The sequence below is a fragment of the Oncorhynchus clarkii genome, chromosome 23, assembly GCF_045791955.1.
Source record: "Oncorhynchus clarkii lewisi isolate Uvic-CL-2024 chromosome 23, UVic_Ocla_1.0, whole genome shotgun sequence".
NCBI lineage: Eukaryota > Metazoa > Chordata > Actinopteri > Salmoniformes > Salmonidae > Oncorhynchus > Oncorhynchus clarkii.
The window spans coordinates 16,475,201-16,497,828 of NC_092169.1; the positions used below are offsets into that span (position 1 = coordinate 16,475,201).

Consider the following 22,628-nt stretch of genomic DNA (forward strand, 5'->3'; position numbering starts at 1 on the left):
TTAAAATGAAAGCATGTTGGATGAACAACAATCTTAGTTACAATGTCTTCAGAAAGTGTTCATCCCCTTTGACTTAATCAACAAGTTGTGTTACAGCCTGAAATCAAAATGGAATAAATATACTTTCTCAGCCATCTACAAAAAATAATCCATCATTAAAAATGTTAAAACATGTTTTTAGAAATGTTTCCACATTTATTGAACATGGAGTACAGAAATATGAGTATTCACATCCATGAGTCAATACAATTGAAGTCGGAAGTTTACATACACTTAGATTGGGGTCATTAAAACTCATTTTTCAACCACTCCACAAATTTCTTGTTATCAAACTATAGTTTTGGCTACTTTGTTCATGACACAAGTCATTTTTCCAACAATTGTTTACAGACAGATTATTTCACTGTGTCACAATTCCAGTGGGTCAGAAGTTTATACACTAAGTTGACTGTGCCTTTAAACAGCTTGGAAAATTCCCGGAAATTATGTAATGGCTTTGGAAGCTTCTGATAGGCTAACTGACATAATTTGAGTCAATTGGAGGTGTAGCTGGGAGGTATTTTAAGGCCTACCTTCAAACTCAGTGTCTCTTTGCTTGACATCATGGGAAAATCTAAAGAAATCAGAAAAAAATGTGGACCTCCACAAGTCTGGTTCATCCTTGGGAGCAATTTCCAAATTCCTGAAAGTACCACTTTCATCTGTACAAACAATAGTATGCAAGTATAAACACCATGGGACCACGCAGCCGGCACACCACTCAGGAAGGAGACACGTCCTGTCTCCTAGAGCTGAAAGTACTTTGGTGCGAAAAGTGAAAATCAATCCCAGATCAACAGCAAAGGACCTTGTGAAGATGCTGTAGAAAACAGGTACAAATGTATATATATCCACAGTAAAACGAGACCGGTATTGACACAACCTGAAAGGCCGCTCAGCAAGGAAGAAGCCACTGCTCCAAAACCGACATAAAAAAGCAAGACTACGGTTTGCAACTGCACATGGGGACAAAGATCGTACTTTTTGGAGAAAAGTCCTCTGGTCGGATTAAACAAAAATAGAACTGTTTGGCCATAATGACCATTGTTATGTTTGGAGGAAAAAGGCGGAGTTTTGCAAGCCGAAGAACACCATCCCAACCGTGAAGCACGGGGGTGGCAGCATCATGTTGTGGGGGTGCTTTGCTGCAGGTGTGGCTGGTGCACTTCACAAAATAGATGGCATCATGAGGTAGGAAAATGATGTGGATATATTGAAGCAACATATCAAGACATCAGCTATAGCTTGGTCGCAAATGGGTCATCCAAATGGACAATGACCCCAAGCATACTTCCAAAGTTGTGGCAAAAAAGCTTCAGGACAACAAAGTCATGGTATTGGAGTGGCCATCACAAAGCCCTGACCTCAACCCTACAGAACATTTGTGGGCAGAACTGAAAAAGTGTGTGAGAAAGTAGGCCTACAAACCTGACTCAGTTACACCAGCTCTGTCAGGAGGAATGGGACAAAATTCACCCAACTTATTTTGGGAAGCTTGTGGAAAGCTACCCAAAACGTTTGACCCAAGTTAAACAATTTAAAGGCAATGCTACCAAATACTAATTGAGTTTATGTAAACTTCTGACCCACTGGGAATGTGATGAAAGAAATACAAGCTGCAAAAAGATTTCTCTACTATTATTCTGACATTTCACATTCTTAAAATAAAAGTGGTGATCTTAACTGACCTAAAACGGGTAATTTTTACTAGGATTAAATGTCAGGAATTGTCAAACTGAGTTTAAATGTATTTGGCTAAGGTGTATGTAAACTTCCAACTTCAACTGTACATGTTAGAATCTCCTTTGGCAGCAATTACAGCTGTCATCCTGGGTAAGTATCTAAGAGCTTTGCACACCTGAATTGTACGTTATTAGCTAATTCCTCTTTTTTAAAATCTACAACCTCTGTCGGTTGTTGATCATTGCTAGACAGCTATTTTCAAGTCGATTTAAGTCAAAACTGTAACTAGGCCAATCAGGCACATTAAATGTAGTCTTGGTAAGCGACTTTAGTGTACATTTGGCCTTGTGCTTTAGGTTATTGTAATGCTGAAAAGTGAATTTCTCTCAGTGTCTGTCGGAAAGCAGACAGAACCAGATTTTCCTCTAGAATTTTGGCTGTGTTTTGCTCTATTACGTTTCTTTTTATCCTAAAAAACTCCCTAGTCCTGGTCAATGACAAGCATACCTATAACATGATGCAGCTATCACCATGCTTGAAATTATGAAGTGGTACTCAGTGATATGTTGGATTTTCCCCAAACATAACCATTCTTATTCAAGACAAAAAGGAAATTTCTTTGCCATATTTTTTACATTTTTACTTTAGTTCCTTATTGCGAACAGGATGTATGTCTTGGAATATGTTTTATTCTCTACAAGCTACTTTTCACTCTGTTATTTAGGTTAGTATTGTGGAGTAACTACAATGTTGTTGACCCAACCTCCGTTTTCGCCTATCACAACCATTAAACTCTCTCTTTTAATGTCACCATTGGCCTCATGGTCAAATCCCTTAGCGGTTTCCTTCTTCTCCGGCAACTGAATTAGGAAGGAGGCCTGTATCTTTGTAGTGACTGGGTGTATTGATACACCATCCAAAGTGTAATTAATAACTTCATCATGCTCAAAGGGATATTCAATGTCTGCTTTAAAAAAAAAAACATCAAAATAACATAAGGTAGATCAAAAGAAATAAGAACAAGAAAAATTAGGCATATTAAATACAGGGTCAGTCAGTTCCAGTACCATATTTACAATGTGCAGGGATACTGAAGTGATAGAGGTAGATATGTGACCCTGCTCAGATAATCTCTACCATCGTGTCGCCGAGTTGTCATGGTGCTGCTGCAAATGTACATTGTCCCAGGGGTGTTGGCGGTCATAGAGTAAGTAACCTAATTTATGTCCCTGTATCTCCCCTAAATGTCTCTGTCAATCCTACAGCTATTGTCAGCAGTAATCATGAGCCTATGAACCTGAGTTATACTGTTAGCACTGAGAGGGTTTGCTCAAGTAGAAAATTCCACTGCGTAGTTCACCCTGTGGTAAAACATAAATATCACTGTCATGTCTACCTCTAAGTAAAGCAATAAAAACAATATCCCATATTAACATATCTAGCCTACTAAACAACTTTCATGAAATCAATAACTTCCTACTAACAGATAAGATTCATATACTGACTACCCAAAATAACTTCTGGACATCAGAACTGCGATTACTCATCACGTAATGGCAGAATCCTTTTTTTTTCTTTAACGAGTCAGACGAGCCCGACGGGAATGATATACTGCTCTCCCGGGAACAGACCCAGATCCCTGTGAAGGAGGAGAAAAATGGGCCAAAGAGCGGGCTGCTTTCTGAGAATTCGTAGGCGATCGAGAAAAAAAAACACTTCCTTCCATTCTGCTGGCAAAAAAAATCTTTGGAAAATAAAATTGATGACCTACGCTGAAGATTAAACTATCAAAACTGTAATGTCTTATGCTTCATGGAGTTGTGGCTCAATGACGACACTATCAACATACATCTGGCTGGTTACACACTGTACCGGCAGGATGGAACAGCGGCATCTGGTAAAACAAGGGGCAACGGATTATGTTTTTTTGTAAATTACACCGGGTGCACGATATTTAAGGAAGGCTCAAGCTAATGCTCGCCTGAGGTAGTGTGGTTCACAGCTTATCATGAGATACTCTATCTGAATTTTTCGTAGCTGTTCACATGCCACCACAGACTGAGGCTTGCATGAACACTGCATTGAATGAGCTGTGTTCCGCCATAACCAAACAAGAAAAACGCTCACCCAGAGGCGGCGCTCCTGGTAGCTTAATGCAGGGGAACTTAAATCTGTTTTACCAAATGTCTATCAGCATGTTTAATGTGCAACGAGAGGGGAAAACAAATTCCAGACCACCTTTACTCCACACACAGAGACACATGCAAAGCTCTCCCTCGCCCTCCATTTGGCAAATCTGACCATAATTCTATCCTTCTGATTCCTGCTTACAAGCAAAAATTAAAGCAGGAAGCACCAGTGACTCAATCAATAAAAAAGTGATCAGATGAAGCAGATGCTAAGCTACAGGACTGTTTGCTAGCACAGACTGGAATATGGTCCGGGATTCCTCCGATGGCATTGAGGAGTACACAACATCAGTCACTGGCTTCATCTGGACTGTGATTACTCATCACAGACGGGCAGAATCCTTTTTTTTCCCTTTAACGAGTCAGACGAGCCCGACGTGAATGATATACTGTTCTCCCGGGAACAGACCCAGAACCCCGTGATTTGCGTGAAGGGGGAAAAAAAGGGGCCAAAGCTGTAGAACCTGAGGATTTGAGGGCCCATGCCATACCTTTTCAACCTCCTGAGGGGGAAGAGAAGCTGTCTTACCTTCTTCATGGCTGTGCATGTCTGTGGACCATTTTAAGTCTTTAGTAATTTGGACACCGAGGAACTTGAAGCTCTTGACCCGCTCCATGTGTGGGGTACAGAGATGAAGTAGTCATTCAAAAATCCTGTTCAACACTTGAATACAGAGTGTGACTTGTTAAGCACATTTTTACCCTTGGACTTATTTAGGCTTGTCATAACAAAGGGGTTGAATACTTATTGAATCAAAACATTTCAGCTTTTAATTTAATGAATTTGTGAACATTTCTAAAAACAACTTCACTTTGACATTATGGAATATTGTGTGATGGCCAGTGACACAATCTCAATTGAATACATTTTAAATTCAGGCTGTAACACAACAAAATATTGAAAAAGTCAAGGGGTGTGAATACTTTAAGGCACTGTATACATTCAAAAACTATAACTATTGTTGATATGTTTTGACAAAAGGAGAGTAATTCAACCAAAGGTTTCAGAGAGATTTGAACTGAGATAATGTTCAGTGTGAATGCTAATTGAGAATATTCACAGTAGTACATAGGTACACTCACACACAGACATAGTAGCCTGAGCTATTTTCCAGTTATTAAACCGGATACTTAGTGAAGGGGGTAATTGCTTAGTGAGTTTGTACTTAAAACAAAATCATGTTGGATGAACAGTAATGTTAGTTATACTAAAAAGAGTAAAGTCATAAAACCAAAAGTATCATAGTGATTTGAACTGAGATACTGTTCGAATGGTAAATGACAAGAAAATTATTATTTTCTGACTTTATGAAGTTTAGTTTGGGAGTTTTCGTTCAAAACCTTGTGTAAATAAATTGTGTGTACAGACAGGCTGTGAAGGGTTTTATTTGTTAAATAATGACCTTGGAATACCTGGGACTCTTGGGAAAATGCCAGGATAAACAGAGAAATATATATATTCACTCCGAAAGGATTTTAGAGGTCCTGTTACTGTTCATTAGTCATGGTCAAGTGATCAACTGCTTTATACCCTAAGAAAACAGATGTGCCATGTTCACTCTTACTGAAAACTACCTAGTTAATTTTAGCTAACGCCACAGTGAACAGCAATGACTGAGTGTCATGGACTTGAAAATAGAGACTGTGGTTAAGTTTGTGATAAAAGCTGGTGACCATTGGACACGTGTGTGTTTATGTGGGAGCACATCTGTACAGTTGAAGTCGGAAGTTTACATACACTTAGGTTGGAGTCATTAAAAACTTGTTTTTCAACCACTCCACAAGTTTCTTGTTAACAAACTATAGTTTTGGCATCTACTTTGTGCATGACACAAATAATTTTTCCAACAATTGTTTACAGACAGATTATTTCACTAATAATTCACTGTATCCCAATTCCGGTGGGTCAGAAAATGACTGTGCCTTTAAACAGCTTGGAAAATTCCCAGAAATTAGGTCATGGCTTTCGAAGCTTCTGATAGGCTAATTGACATAATTTGAGTCAATTGTAGGTGTACCTGTGGATGCCCTACCTTCAAACTCAGTGCCTCTTTGCTTGACAATATGTAAAAATCAAAATAAATCAGCCAAGACCTCAGAAAAAATTGTAGACCTCCACAAGTCTGGTTCATCCTTGGGAGCAAATACCAAACGCTTGAACTTTTATCTTTACAAACAATAGTATGCAAGTGTAAACACCATGGGACCACGCAGCCGTCATACTGCTCAGGAAGGAGACGTGTTCTGTCTCCTAGAGATGAACGTACTTTGGTGCGAAATGTGCAAATCAATCCCAGAACAACAGCAAAAGATATTGTGAAGATGCTAGAGGAAACGGGTACAAAAGTATCTATATCTACAGTAAAAACGAGTCCGATATTGACATAACCTGAAATGCCACTCAGCAAGGAAGAAGCCACTGCTCCAAAACCGCCATAAAAAAACAGACTACGGTTTGCAACTGCACATGGGGACAAAGATCATACTTTGTGGAGAAATGACCTTTGTTCTGATGAAACAAAAATAGAACTCATGGCTGTGATGACCAAAGTTGTGGCAAAATGGCTTAAGGACAACAAAGTCAAGGTATTGGAGTGGTCATCACAATCCTATAGAACATTTGTGGGCAGAACTGAAAAAGTGTGTGCGAGCAAGGAGGCCTACAAACCTGACTCGGTTACACCAGCTCTGTCAGGAGGAATGGGCCAAAATTCACCCAACTTTTTGTAGGAAGCTTGTGGAAGGCTACCCAAAACATTTGACCCAAGTTAAACAATTTAAAGGCAATGCTACCAATTTCTAATTGTGTATGTAAACCCACTGGGAATGTGATGGAAGAAATAAAATATGAAATAAATCACTCTACTATTTTTCTAACATTTTGCATTCTTAAAACAAAGTGATGGATCCTTTCTGACCTAAAAAGGGAACTTTTACTAGGATTAAATGTCAGGAATTATGAAAAAATGATTTTAAATTTTGTTAGCTAAGGTGTATGTAAACTTCCGACTTCAACTGTATGTCTGTTTTGCCTATTCGTTCCACTATCCCCTCAATGTAACCCCTTTGTATATTCTTCCCCAGGCCAAGAGAGATTCCTTTGCCTTCCTGTGGGACATGGCTGTGGTGGAGTATGCTGCTCTGACAGATGATGACTGCACCCTGACAGTGACAGGCAACAGTATGAGTAGTAAGGGCTATGGCCTGGCCCTGCAACATGGCAGCCCCTACAGAGACCTCTTCTCCCAGAAGTAAGTTCCCCCTTCCAGCCAACTTGTCCCAACGGCCACCTACTGTATTTATGTTTTTGTACTGTAGATGGGTGGTTCCACGAATAGTGCCTTTTTAGTCTTCAAAAAAACACAATGTTAGTTGGACTCCATACATCTATGCTCTAACAAACAAATTCCAAGTGTGTTTTTGTAACTTTGTGGATTTAACATATAAATATCTATTGCTTTCGCCGTACTATGCCACCTTGTTTTATCCTTGGGTCCTTGGGACTAGAGGCCTTCACAGATCCACCTGTACCCGAATATCCAAGACCTGATCCGTAATTCTAAATAATGTCACAGGTCTGGGTCAGATCCAATGTGATTGTCAAGGGTATGTGTAATTTTAACTGACATGTCCGGAAGGCCCCGTACAGATCCGAACACGACTGCTGCAGTAGAGAGAGACATTTTATAATTTATGTTGCTGCTGTTACTTTTCCCGAGAGTGGAGCGTGGTGCGTGTAGCTCGTTGTTGTTATTGTTGGCGGCCAATCATAAGTCGACACAGCGGTGATAGGCTACAGTCATAGAGCCTCCATGTTTGTCAAAAGTTAGGATATCTAATCAACGGAATTTAATAGATAAAAGGAGGATAGGCTACAACAACCAAGAGCCAACAGGTAGGCAGCTACTTAATTTTCTGAATGGAGTTATTTGTAACTGTATGATGAGAAAGCGCATGCACTGCAGCCTCAATTAGCCTAGTTAGCTAATGTTAACTAGCTTATCTAGCTTCTCCTGGTTTGATGCAGTCCAGACAGGTATTACATGATCATATTTGATGATGAATAACCTAGCTATGGCAGCTATTAGTCTAATATAAAACGAGTCGGCTTGGTTGGTTGCGTCTCTCGTCTCTCCTTCACCGCGTCATTCCCTCCCCCACCTGTTAGAGAAGCACCTCCCTCTCTCTCTCACACTGTATCAAAGGTAACCACCCGTTACATTCCCCCTGTCCCACCCCCCTGGAACCCTCTTCCCCAGAGCAAAAAATATTCTGCACATATGCTTCTTTTACCTCTGCTTTACGCCAGGGCTGGATTACTGAACGGGCACACAGGGAACCCAAATTAAAAAAAACCTGGGGGCTTCCCAGATTTGAACACGTCATAAATAATGGAAAAATGTGTAGAATAGCAGGAAGTTGGCTTCAAAACTGCAAACTTCTCTCATCCTCGTGGTAAAAATGTGAAGAATAGCTTGAGATGTGCTACAAAACAGTACATTTTCTCTCAGCCTCATGACAAAATGTGTAGAATTGCATTATAAAACTGCACATATTTCTTCCTACCCCATGTCAAAATGTGTTGAAATTCCCTGGAGGTTGGTGCCCCGGGGCCCGAAATGCGCTAGTCCGGCCCTGCTTTAGGCACAACTTTGATGTCACCCTGCCCCCTTCTCAGTCAAAGGTGAATGAGATTTCTTCAAGTTGTTCCAGTGAAACATTCATGCAGCATCTACATGCCAACCATTTGCTCTCAATCAGTTTCATGGGAATATGCATTTAGATCTTGAGTTATGTAGTGCTCTTTCAAAGAACAGTGTTATTAATGATGTACAGTGAGTGAATTTTAAGACAGATGGTGTTAACTGTATCACACCTGTATCATACCTTTTGTTTCAATCTAAGCACATTTTGCCTAGTGGCACACTTGAGGATTGGCCACGTGAGAGAAAAATGCGACCATTCGCACGATCATCCTAAAATATAAGAATTTATATATTACAGTAATGTTATACTTTGCTATTATATTCTATTTTGTTTTGTGAATAAGTTACTATCATTGTGGTCTTGCAGACATTGATTCAGCTTTGATCAAACTTTATTTCAATGAGTACCATTCTCCATTCATCACTGAAATTGATGAGTAGCTTGTTCTCTGGGCAGCCGAACAAATAGAGCAAACAGATTTTAATCTATCGGGAAGAGGGTTCTAAAGAATTTTGAACTGTGGCCAATCTATTCAAATAAGTTCTTTTTCCAGAAAATCCTCAATTTGGCATGCCCTACTTCATGTTTGTCTGACTTCTCGGTCGATTTGAACCCACTTAAACCCCAAATTTCCCCAAGTCTTCACCATCATTGTAAAGCCCTAGTTATTTGTTGCTTTGACAAAGTAACTTCTACACAGCAATATTTATTTAATGTGATTAGTGATTGATTTACATTTGTCCCTCAGGCTTAGTCAACCCTGTTATGTGAACATGTGATAGTACAAGATTTTATCAATAAAGCCCTTTCCTCCTTGAACCCACCTGTCCCCATTTTCATTAGTTTGTTACTGTAGGCTCTGTAAAATGAAGAAAACTAAAAGTGCCTTTGTGGAGTGCCTGTTTTACAATTATGAAACAAAAAGCATGTGTTGAAACACAGTAACAGCTTGTTTTTATAAAGAAAAATGAAGAAAAACAGAAAATGTGAGTAGCCTAAACATCAGTATAAGCGCCAAGCGTGCTTGTGAAGTGAAAATCACCATTATAATTGCAATATAATTAATATATACTATTGATATAGTATTGATATGACAGGTCAAAATAGTTTCACTTAGACACATTGTTTGTGGCCTCAATCGTGCTTACAGTATGGTATGTCTTCGTGCAACAGGTGGATCTCATTTAGATGTTATCCTTTGTCTTTGCAGTCACCACAAATCTTCAACACTTTCACTTGATTACGAATCCCTTTTGGCCCGACAGTCTAGGGGGGATGGTAGTGAGACCCGTAACATAACTCATGTAAATTATAATTGTGACAAAGTGTGAACGAAATAACCACGACATCCGAAATAATACCGTCAAACTCAGGGTTTATTTATAAACACACGGTAATGGGGGGGAGCAGGAAAAGGGGCTGAGCTGGACCCAAGGAAAGAAACAATAAGTATTCAAAACACCCCTAAGCTAGACTAGCCTATTTCAACAACAGCTAACTAACTAACCAAAAATACAGTGGGTGGTCCGCCCAGTTCTAACTAGTGTATTTAACAAAGTTCACCTACGGGTAGTGTATGCCCATGGGCGACTTGTCTTGGTTTCCCCCTTTTCCCACCAGCAACAAACAAACACCATAACCAAAACAATACTCACAGGAGATGACAAAGTGATTTGGAGGTGCTCAAACAAAAGAAGAGGTTAAGACTCAAAGAGAGAGATCTACATACATGGCATTTACAAAGAGATTGAGCTACTGAAATCTATGAAGAACAGCAATCTACCAACATGGCATTTACAAAGAGATTGAGCTCTAGAGCAAACAAATGATGGGGTTTTTAAACCATGGGGAAGGAACTGTGATAGGGTAGGAAACAGGAGGAGGTGTGTCTTCTGATTGATGGGTTGATTGTTGACTGATTGGGGAGTGATGATTTTCACCTGTGAGGGGAGACGGAGAGAAAAGAAACACACACAGGATACACACACACACACAGGATAATGGTATCCGTAACAGCAACACTTCCCACAAACAAATTGCTTGCACCTGAAACAGGTGTCATGGATTCTGTTCCGAGCGCATCAGCTCACTTTGTAGTTTCTCCTCCCCGGGAGCTGTTTTCAATTTGCTCTGAATCTTTGCTGCCGTCTTGACCCTCATATGTCTCTCACATAGCCTGCTTGTCAGACTCATGATGAAGTCTCTCCTGCTCATGGAGTTCATGCATTGTTTAAACAACAGGTAGAGTTGATAGCGGCCAAGTCAAGCATGTTGTAAAACACAGCAACAGGCCAGCGGCGAATTCCTCCTTTCAGTACCATCTGATCTGAAACATTATCCGATCTTAAACATTATCCAACACTCGCTTACCTGCAACCCGATATGGATCATTACCCAGATACGGAAAGCCGTTCAGCATGAATCAGAATAATAATCGGCGATATCATGATCTATTTCCTCCCTGCCATCTGAGTCACGTTCGTTCAGATCTTGTAGCAACTCTAACATTGCATGTGCATTCATTCGTCTTGGTTTTGCCATTGTAAGTTATGCACTCTCTCATTGTATAGCCTACTCCAAATAGGCCTAGAGTAGACTAAAAAGACTGCTTTGATCCGGTGGACTGGTACAGGGTACACTGTTTTGAGATTACTAATCTATTCTAATTACACAATAGAATGGCCCGCCTTGTTTTTCATTCACAATTGATGATTACATAAATGCATTGTTCGCTGTCCCTCGCTCATCAACTTACCCATTCTCCCCCATCATACTATGCTTTATTAATTTAATCTGCTGCTATGTGTGAAATTTGTTTGGGTATAGAAAACATTAAGAACACTTCCTAATATTGAGTTGCACCCTCCTTTTTGCCCTCAGAATAGTCTCAATTTGCCTGGGCATGGAATCTACAAGGTGTCAAAAGCATTCCGCAGAGATGCTGGCCCATGTTGACTCCAATGCTTCCCACAGTTGTCAGGCTGGTTGGATGTCCTTTGGGTGGTGGAAAATTCACGATACACACAGGAAACTGTTGAGCGTAAAAAAAACATCAGCGTTGCAGTTCTTGACACAAACCGGTGTGCCTGGCACCTACTACCATACCCCGTTCAAAGGCACTTAAATATGTTGTCTTGACCATTCACCCTTTGAATGGCACACCTACACAATCCATGTCTCAAGGCTGAATATTTTTTTATTTTAATTAAACCGTCTCCTCCCAATCATCTAAGTCGATTTAACAAGTGACATCAATAAGGGATCATAGCTTTCACCTGGTCAGTCTATGTCATAGAAAGATCACGTGTTGTTAAAGTTTTGTACACTTGTGTAGTGTAACGGTTTTGACTTGAGGTTATTATTTATAGGGGTGCCAGGTAGGTTGTGCCTACCAGAGAACATTGCTTTCTCCTTTTGGTTTGGGAGGGAATGAGTCCCATCTGGTCTGTCAAGTCTACACCAATACAAAGAACTTATGTAATGGTCAGGATGGAAATACACTTCATAAACCCTTAAACATTGGAAAGAACTTCAAAAACAACTTATTTTGCGTGGGTTGTATTACCAACCATTCACACACACATAACAATATAACAAATAATGAGCTCTGGTTCCTCCTAAAATGTTCTGTACCTCGGGCCTAAAGAGTCCAGCCGGGAAAAGAAGTTCAGGGAGCTCAAGCGACCTTAGTCACGCAATGTTTGTCCGTTCATACAAGTCACGCAATGTTTGTCCGTTCATACACCTTCATACAAGGTGTAGCGTAAACCCAGTATCAAATCATAATCAAAATAACAATTATTTTACCACACAACCATCAAAAGCGTATCAACTATTAATAAGTCCTCAACTACAACTAACTACATAAATCATCACGGTGTACATCACACCAAAACACATGAAATACCGTATTCATAAAGGTTGTAGTCAGACAATCCAATCCTCCAAGTGGATCCGTTCTGGTGTTAACTTGATATTATGCTACAGTTGTATTTTTTATTTGATTTAACCTTTATTTAACTAGGCAAGTCAGTTAAGAACAAATTATTTAAAATCACAGCCTACCCCAGCCAAACCCTAACCCAGGTCTGTGCTTAGTAGCCAAGGCTATGGTTGCACCATGCCAATGAAATCAACTTGTCATTTAGCAGATATCACAGGCCCTGCTCTACCACAGTCAGCACACATATTTGACAGTAAGAATATTATGGAATGTAACAGAAGAAAATAGAAAGGATATTTTCACCAAATGGCTATTGCTGATTGTCACCAGTAGCCACATGAGGAATGCACAGAGCCATGGTTATTCTAGATAAAAGTTATGTTTTGAAACAGAGACCATCCGTGCAATTTGTAGAGTTTTTTTGTTGTTGCAAAAATAGGTTAGAATCATTGGAATCTGCTCTTTCTGATAGGGTATAACAATCAAAACATCTGGCCTGACTGGACCTCTGTAGGATGATATGTAAGAAGTGCTATTTGGTAACCTCCCCGCTTATTTGTTAATGCATGCTGTCAATGTCAGCTGCACAGGTCATCAGTCTCTTTATTCTCTTTAGTTTCAATCTCGTTTAGGTGTAGTTTGGATATGCCAGCTGGGCAGGCAACTATTGTGTTAGTCAGAAAATACACTATTATCTAATTTCACTATTTACAGTCAACACATTTTCTGACTGATTACAATGTACATTTTTAACATAATACATGCACCAATTTAGCAATTTGTTATTTATTATGGAATACTTATACAACTGAAATATCAATGGTTAGAATGACTTTCATGGCCATTCTAGTAGTAATAGAATTCCAGCACTCTGAGTGTTAATATACGTTGTTTTCTCAAAATGTATGTTAGCTAGCTAAGTTAGCAATGTTAACCCCATCTGCTGTCAACATAAAGATACAATCTGAGAGCACTAGTTAGCTCCAAAACTGGTTATAGCTTTGACTGCATGGTGATAGTGAATTCAGAGCCTTCAGTGCTAGCTACACTACAAACATAATTTTATCATGTTCCTGTGAAGCAATTGTAATGACATTCTACCACAACATATTCAAGAGTTTCAACAAGGGGTAGTCTGTGTTTAATTTCATTGTGTAGAAACACAGTTTGAGATAATTTTGATGGGATTTTGCAAGTGATTGAATGGGGAATTGGGCTTCCCAGGAAAATGTTGTCCGAGGTTGTAACAGTAACCAAGGGGGGCAGGGCTTAGTGAACGGTCAATTGCCCCTTCCTGTTGCTCAGCTTCCATTCCCCCTGTCATAAGTGGAGTTATAGCTGATTTAAGATGAAATCGTCAACCCTGTTACGGTTAACCCTGTTACGGTCAACCCTGTCACTTTAATTGTCACCTTTTATAGTCTGTATTTTATTTGTTTTTGTTTAACTCTGGAGATGGGGAAACATGTTTGTTATGAAGTTGAGCGTGCTCTTCATGACAGACTGTTAAAATTTGGTTAAATAAATATAATTTGTTTACAAAATGACACTATCCAAAGGCATTCTATTCGTGGAATGACACAGATATCAAATGGGGAAAACTTGAATGGCGATTATGCATAAGTGTGAATATACAATTCAGTATTGTATGTTTCTCTGTGTGTGTGGGATGTGTGGTTGTAAAGGGGGCTAAATAATGACCCTGTGCTTAGTCATCCTCTCGGTTGGGAGAGAATCACTATCTTTGTTCACTTTTCAGCCACTTCAGCCATCATTCTCCGATATCCATTCTCATCCATACTGTAAGATTACTAATGGGCTCTGTTTAGCCTTTCATCATCAGGATGGCAGCTCTTGTTTAACTCACTTCAAAACAAATTCATTTGAAAGAGTCACCATTTTCCTGCCCACAGTTTAAAGGACTGTTATTCATCTTCTCTTATGGCCAGTTTGATTTAACTTTAACCAGTATCATATAACTAACTCTACCTGGTTTTATATGACACAATAAGATCTCTACATTGTAATATTTCACATTAAAAACGTTAATTGAACATCTCCTCTACCAGAAATCTGACATTTTCACAACTGAGTCCAATTTAATTCACTCCATTTACTTTAATCCTATCACTAATGTTTGTATGGGAATTCACTCTAGCACAGTACCCACCCCCGTGCTTTCAGTGAAGCCCCAGAACTATAAACTCCTCTCTCTGTGTTTGTAAGGATCCTGGATCTGCAGGAGAAAGGGGACCTGGACATCCTGAAGCAGAAGTGGTGGCCCAGGAAGGGTCGCTGTGACCTGGACAGCCACTTGGAGGCGCAGCCAGAGGGCAGGTCCCTGAGGCTCCAAAGCTTCGCTGGGGTCTTCTGCATCCTGGCAGCAGGGCTGCTGCTGGCCTGCCTGGTGGCCGCCCTGGAGACCTGGTGGAGCAGCAACCGCTGCCGGCGTGAGCAGCCCAAAGAGGTGACCGAGAATGCAGCCCCTATCCAGGGCCTGGTCCCACCGCGGCCCCTCCCTAGGCCCCGGCCGAGACCCAGACCCCCAGGCCCCCCGGTCCTGCCCAGAGATGCCACTGCCACACTCTACTTTATGGATCCTGGCGCAGACGCCAGCCCTGATTTAGTAGAGCTGCAGTACACCCAGTTATAGGTGTGCCCTGATGATAGTCCAAATTGTTGTGATCTTTTCATTTTGTTTTTGAGTGGGAGAGAAGTTGGGTTGGGTTTTTTGTATTTCAAAAGAGCCATTGAAGGATTATTAAGATACTTAAACATGCAATGAATTGCTTGTTTTTGCTTGTTTCTGCTTAAAAGTGAGTCATTATCATGGATAGCAATAATGATTACTGCAAAAATATGAATAATGACAATTATGTTGGTTTACAACAACGTTGCACTTCGGGGTAGATATTTGCTGCCTCATTCAATGCAAACGCTCTCTTTAGCCCATCCATCCATGTATTACTGCTTCCAAACAGCTTAAACACAACTTCATCCTGCTAGAGACTGGGCAGCCCCTGGTGGTGTGCAGAGATAAAAGGCTTGATAAGGATCCCTAAACTAAAGTGTGAGCAAACAAGACACTGTCTGTTTGATTGGACAATACAATAAAGCAGTAAGTCCCACAGAAAATAACGGACTTAATGTGAAATTGTTGTCATGATGGCTATATATGATTAATGGAGCATTAGATTATCGAGTGATGATTTATTAAACATTAACCATTTATTGTCCTTTAGTGTAATACTCCATCATAAAGGTGTCTTTGGATGTCATAACCTTCTTCAATGACAGGTGTTATTTCACAATATATGTAATTTAACAGACACTTTTATCTAATGTGACTTAGTCAAGCGTGCATCCATTTTATGTGTGGGTGATCCTGGGAATCGAACAACTAACCTGGCTTTAACGAGAGCCATGCGATACCAACTGAGCTACAAAGACCACTTATGACAGCTACAGTGTATGTAGACAATATGACAACAATTTCCAGTAAATTGTACCCAGTCCAAATACGCCCTATACGCGTTTTTGCAATTATATGTCAATGTCCAGATACCATGCTGGTTATTTACGTACTGTATGATTGTCTGTGATCCTATGCAGGCCACTAAGGTCTACAGTCTGGAAAGGGTTTCTGGTCCATTGACATATAATGACATTACAAGTGCTTCACCGGAAAGCAGGTGTGACATGTGGACAGACAGAGACTGAGAGGAGGCAGAAACTATTGACACAGGTCAGGAGAGACCTGAGATATACGGGGTACTGTGTGGGGTTGGGGGGAGGGCATGGGCGATGGGTAGGAGAAGATGTGTATCGCTTCACTGGTCGTCTTACTCCATGGTCTCTTCTGTTGTTTGGCGTCTTTATGTTATGATTTAAACAGAATGGATGCATGGGAAATGTTTGGTAACAATGAGAGGAAGGAGAAGGAGAAGTAGCTAGACGGCCATACTTTTGGCTGTTTTCCGGTGCACTAGATTTTTCTGCGCGATCCTATTATCCATAACATTTCTTTTGGCACTTTTGGTTGCTCCTCAACTCCAAATTGCAATATTTGGAGTAGTGAACGACAAAAAATATAGAGACTTTCAAAAAATTATTTCTTTAAATGATTTTAGGTGTTTGACTCCTTCATTGTGTCTATCTTGTCCCACAAAGTGTGATTCATTGACATTGTATACCCATCTCAACCAGTCGGTCTATAAGGACGTGATTATTTTCATGCAGTAGTGTGCTACAGGTACAGTATCTGTTGTCCATAGAAACATTTTATTTAAAGAAAGGCATTCTACACAGCAAATTGGCCAGTGTTAACAAGTGTTCATTCTCTTGGTGTTACATTAGCTGTGTTAAGAGGTGTGGATTTAAGAGTTGTTTTTACACCCTCTGTACTAATATAACTCCCAGGTGAGAGTTACTGTACAGAGGTTGGGCGGTGGCAGTGAGCAGTGTTGATTGAGCTTCCAATTTTAACTTGAACCTTCCTGTGCATCTAATTGCCTATGGTTCAACGGCAGCTGGAATTGTGCAGTAGTGTAAGGTAAGTAATATGTTCATGTTTTAAAATATTTTTAAATAGTTAGCTGGTGGCCAAACTTGTTATATCGGCTAAGTGAATGGTCGAGATCTTTGTTTATAGATAATAGCTACATCAGTGAACTTTAGATTTAGAAGCTTGCTAGCTAGCTAATGTGGTTAGTTAATGATAGCGTTAGATTAATTAGCTATCTAGCTAAATGTTAGCGGGAACTTTATCTCAACTTCATTAGTTCACAAAAATTAGCAAACGATTAGATTGGGTTGTGACCGAGTGTGATCAATTTGAGCCTTGTTTGGTGCAGCATGTAGCTAGCCAGGAAGTGAAGGTTACAAAATGGCTAATATCTACTAATTTGTTCTTCAAAACGCATATAACTAAGAATGTTTGCCTGGCAAAACAAATGTTAGCTAGCTATATAGCTACCTACAACACCGACCTCAACCGTAACTTAGTGCTAACGTTAGCTAGCTATCACACATGGCCAGACGTGGTAGCGTTTTCCTCAGCCATTTAGATTAACATGTCTATGGTGTGTGTTTGTTGTTAATCACAGATCAGACATTGTGTTCATTCCAATACAGCTTGAAATGTATTGTCCAGTTTAACTTTCCAATATATTTGAGTGGTGGTGGTAACTGTTGTAGCTAGTTAGATAGCTAGTTAGTTTGGTTGGTTGATTTCACTGGAATATTATTGCCTTGCCACGCCCCAAATCCGCAGGCAGGTAGAAACCTGTTACATCATTAAAGTGGCATTTGGAACAAATGGTTGATCCACTGCAGGGAAGACAAAGGGGAGACAGTATAAGGGGGCATTTTGTGTGATTGTTTCTATATGTAAAGCTTTACCATAAAACGTTTGCAACCAAATTTAACTTAAATATGACATTGTATGTAATCACATTTTGCAGGAGTGCAGAGTAACATGTTGGTGAAGGTCCAATACCAAAAATGCAAGAAGTTTATGAAGTTGCAGCCTGGTTTCATTAATCAGAGATTTCATTAATCAAGGTGAATATATGAACTGTCTGATGTATTTTCTGAAATTGAACACTTGGGCTTGATTTGGGTCAGACCTATTATTGTTGCCCCCTAGGTGGCTTATCTCCCTGTATTCTGATTAGTCTCTCTTTTTTGTAGTCCAAAATAGGTTTGGACTGCCCCCTTCAGCACAAATACACGTTATTGATGATTCACAAAAGGAGGTGGAGGAGGATGTCCTGCTGGACCTGATTGAGGCCAGTCCAGACCTGTGCCTCACAATCTTTCTACAGTCTCACATAATGTTTTCAAGTAACATGAATGTATAGATTGATTGCTTTGATCCATTGTTTGTGCTCAGACTTTTTCCTGCCGGCTGTCTAACATCTACTTCGTGCATAGACACATTATCCCTCTCGTCAAGTGATTTAGACCTGAGATCTCCAGAAAGGCTATCTAAAAAGGTCAAAAACAACCTCAGGAGATTTAGCCATAACTGATATTGGATGTTGATAATCCCATTTCTCTGTTTGGTCTTCATGGAGATACCGACAGCATAAAACAACCCAAAATTGTTTAACTTTTCTCTTGTCTTAATAAATGGTCCAAGATGCCCTGACTAGTAGACCTGGTGGGTAAGACATATTAGAAGTTGAAGTTGAGTTGATCCACTTTGTTTTAGGTAAATCAGGACTTTTTGCAGATGTTTGACAATGAAACAACCTCTAAATTCATTGAAAAGTTGGACACTGTATTGAAGCCTAAAGTCATCAAATTGGCAAAATCCCGACAACGACCACCGATTTGTGTCGCCTGCTGAAAACTGCCAGAGAATGACAGCGAAACCAGTAAGTGGATTATCTCGTGGTTAAAGCAATGTTTCAAACTCAGCGATATTGTTTTATGTGATTTGGGATGTTTGCCTTTTCTTGTGCTCAGACTGGGACAATGATATGTCCTCCATGCTGCTGCTGCTTCATCTCCTCCTACCACCAGCAGGAGGGAAGAGGACCAAGATCAGTGCTAGTGATGCTGTGGGCAGACTAGTGCACTTTCATAAGTTAAGATGATACAGTAATTGTTGTGTAATTTCTTTTTTGGATTGTCTCTTCATTATCTTAACATGTGGAGAGTGACTTAAAAAATATCATTTTTGTTTTGTAGTCATGCTGCAGACCATCTTAATGTGAGCCATGGTCAACAATCATACCTCCTTGCCGTCAGAAGAAGACAGAGCAAGATTGACAACTACTACATTGGGGTGGACAATAGGCTTGTTCACTGCCAGGCAGCTAGTGGTCTGTGTGCGTTTGAACGGTTCAAAAGCCCACTTTGTCTTTAACCTGATGTATGATGATGCGCTTGTCAACTTCTATACATTTGTGCAGACAACCATCTACAACATTGATGTAGACAAAACAAGAGAGACCACTAGCGTGATAGTTGTGGACAAAACGTCTTCACTATATAAATGTATACTACAGTGCTTTGTTGCACAGAAACAGCCAGTCATTGATATTTCATTTGAGAATAGCTTCTATCCCTCCACCAAGTTCAGATTGATCTGTGCTCAGGATGGTTATATCAAATCAAATCAAATGTATTTATATAGCCCTTCGTACATCAGCTGATATCTCAAAGTGCTGTACAGAAACCCAGCCTAAAACCCCAAACAGCAAGCAATGCAGGTGTAGAAGCACGGTGGCTAGGAAAAACTCCCTAGAAACGCCAAAACCTAGGAAGAAACCTAGAGAGGAACCAGGCTATGAGGGGTGGCCAGTCCTCTTCTGGCTGTGCCAGGTGGAGATTATAACAGAACATGGCCAAGATGTTCAAATGTCATAAATGACCAGCATGGTCAAATAATAATAATCACATGCAGAACAGTTGAAACTGGAGCAGCAGCACAGCCAGGTGGACTGGGGACAGCAAGGAGTCATCATGCCAGGTAGTCCTGAGGCATGGTCCTAAGGCTCAGGTCCTCCTCCGAGAGAAAGAAAGAGAGAATTAGAGAGAGCAGCCCCCACACCACTAGAGGGATATCTTCAACCACCAACATACCATCCTGAGACAAGGCCAAGTATAGCCCACAAAGATCTCCCCCACGGCACAACCCAAGGGGGGGCGCCAACCCAGACAGGAAGATCACATCAGTGACTCAACCCACTCAAGTGACCCCTCCTAGGGACGGCATGAAATAGCACCATTAAGCCAGTGACTCAGCCCTTGTAATAGGGTTAGAGGCAGAGAATCCCAGTGGAAAGAGGGGAACCGGCCAGGCAGATACAGCAAGGGCGGTTCGTTGCTCCAGAGCCTTTCCGTTCACCTTCACACTCCTGGGCCAGACTACACTTAATCATATGACCCACTGAAGAGATGAGTCTTCAGTAAAGATTTAAAGGTTGAGACCGAGTTTGTGTCTCTCACATGGGTAGGCAGACCATTCCATAAAAATGGAGCTCTATAGGAGAAAGCCCTGCCTCCAGCTGTTTGCTTAGAAATTCTAGGGACAATTAGGAGGTCTGCGTCTTGTGACCGTAGCGTACGTGTAGGTATGTATGGCAGGACCAAATCAGAGAGATAGGTAGGAGCAAGCCCATGTAATGCTTGGTAGGTTAGCAATAAAACCTTGAAATCAGCCCTTGCCTTGACAGGAAGCCAGTGTAGGGGGGCTAGCACTGGAGTAATATGATCACATTTTTTGGTTCTAGTCAGGATTCTAGCAGCCGTATTTAGCACTAACTGAAGTTTATTTAGTGCTTTATCCGTGTAGCCGGAAAGTAGAGCATTGCAGTAGTCTAACATAGAAGTAACAAAAGCGTGGATACATTTTTCTGCATCATTTTTGGACAGAAAGTTTCTGATTTTTGCAATGTTATGTAGTTGGAAAAAAGCTGTCCTCAAAACAGTCTTGATGTGTTCGTCAAAAGAGAGATCAGGGTCGAGAGTAACGCCGAGGTCCTTCACAGTTTTATTTGAGACGACTGTACAACCATTAAGATTAGTTGTCAGATTCAACAGAAGATCTCTATGTTTCTTGGGACCTAGAACAAGCATCTCTGTTTTGTCAGAGTTTAAAAGTAGAACGTTTGCAGCCATCCACTTCCTTATGTCTGAAACACAGGCTTCTAGCAAGGGCAATTTTGGGGCTTCACCATGTTTCATTGAAATGTACAGCTGTGTGTCATCCACATAGCAGTGAAAGTTAACATTATGTTTTCGAATGACATGTTAGTTTATCTGTGTTATTTGTAACTTATTGTTTTACTGTACATAATGTTGCCGCTACCAACTCTTATGATGGAAAATAACTTCTAGACATCAGGACTGCGATTACTCACCACGGACTAGCAGAATCCTTTTTCTTCTTTCACGACTCTGACGAGCCCGAGGCGGAGGATAAACGGCTCCCTCGGGAACAGGCCCCGAGCCCAGTGATCTGCGTGAAGAGGAGGCGGAGGGCGGCCTGCCTTCTGAGTAGGAGGCAATTGGAAAAAAATACCCACACCCCTCAATTCTGCTCGCAAACACACAATCTTTGGACAATAAAATGGACAAGTTACTGGGAAGATTAAACTACCAATGGGACGTTAAAAACTAAAATTTTATGCTTCACCGAGTTATGGCTGAACAACAACAATATCAACATATTGAATTTTAGAAAAGGCTGTTGCGCAGCAACTCACTGCCTTCCTGAAGACAAACAATGTATACGAAATGCTTCAGTCTGGTTTTAGACCCCATCATAGCACTGAGATGTCACTTGTGAAGGTGGTAAAAGACATTTTAATGGCATCGGACCGAGGCTCTGCATCTGTCCTCGTGCTCCTAGACCTTAGTGCTGCTTTTGATACCATCGATCACCACATTCTTTTGGAGAGATTGGAAACCCAAATTGGTCTACACGGACAAGTTCTGGCCTGGTTTAGATCTTATCTGTCGGAACGATATCAGTTTGTCTCTGTGAATGGTTTGTCCTCTGACAAATCAACTGTAAATTTCAGTGTTCCTCAAGGTTCCATTTTAGGACCACTATTGTTTTCACTATATATTTTACCTCTTGGGGATGTTATTCGAAAACATAATGTTAACTTTCACTGCAATGCGGATGACACACAGCTGTACATTTCAATGAAACATGGTGAAGCCCCAAACTTGCCCTTGCTAGAAGCATGTATTTCAGACATAAGGAAGTGGATGGCTGCAAACTTTCTACTTTTAAACTCGGACAAAACAGAGATGCTTGTTCTAGGTCCCAAGAAACAAAGAGATCTTCTGTTGAATCTGACAATTAATCTTAATGGTTGTATAGTCGTCTCAAATAAAACTGTGAAGGACCTCGGCGTTACTCTGGACCCTGATCTCTCTTTTGACGAACACATCAAGACTGTTTTGAGGACAGTTTTTTTCCATCTACATAACATTGCAAAAATGAGTAACTTTCTGTCCAAAAATGATGCAGAAAATTGAATCCATGCTTTTGTCACTTCTAGGTTAGACTACTGCAATGCGCTACTTTCCGGCTACCCGGATAA

General features: G+C 40.6%; 1 protein-coding gene across 1 annotated transcript in view; it reads left to right on the top strand.

The window, feature by feature from the left end:
* The window catches only part of LOC139381503 (glutamate receptor ionotropic, delta-1-like), a 451,280-nt gene that overhangs the window by 423,706 nt on the left and 4,946 nt on the right, over positions 1-22,628 (top strand). The window contains exons 14-16 of the mRNA XM_071125103.1: positions 6,996-7,162; positions 14,788-15,028; positions 16,780-16,782. Coding sequence (XP_070981204.1) covers positions 6,996-7,162; positions 14,788-15,028; positions 16,780-16,782 — 411 coding nt within the window. The remainder of the gene's footprint in view (positions 1-6,995; positions 7,163-14,787; positions 15,029-16,779; positions 16,783-22,628) is intronic.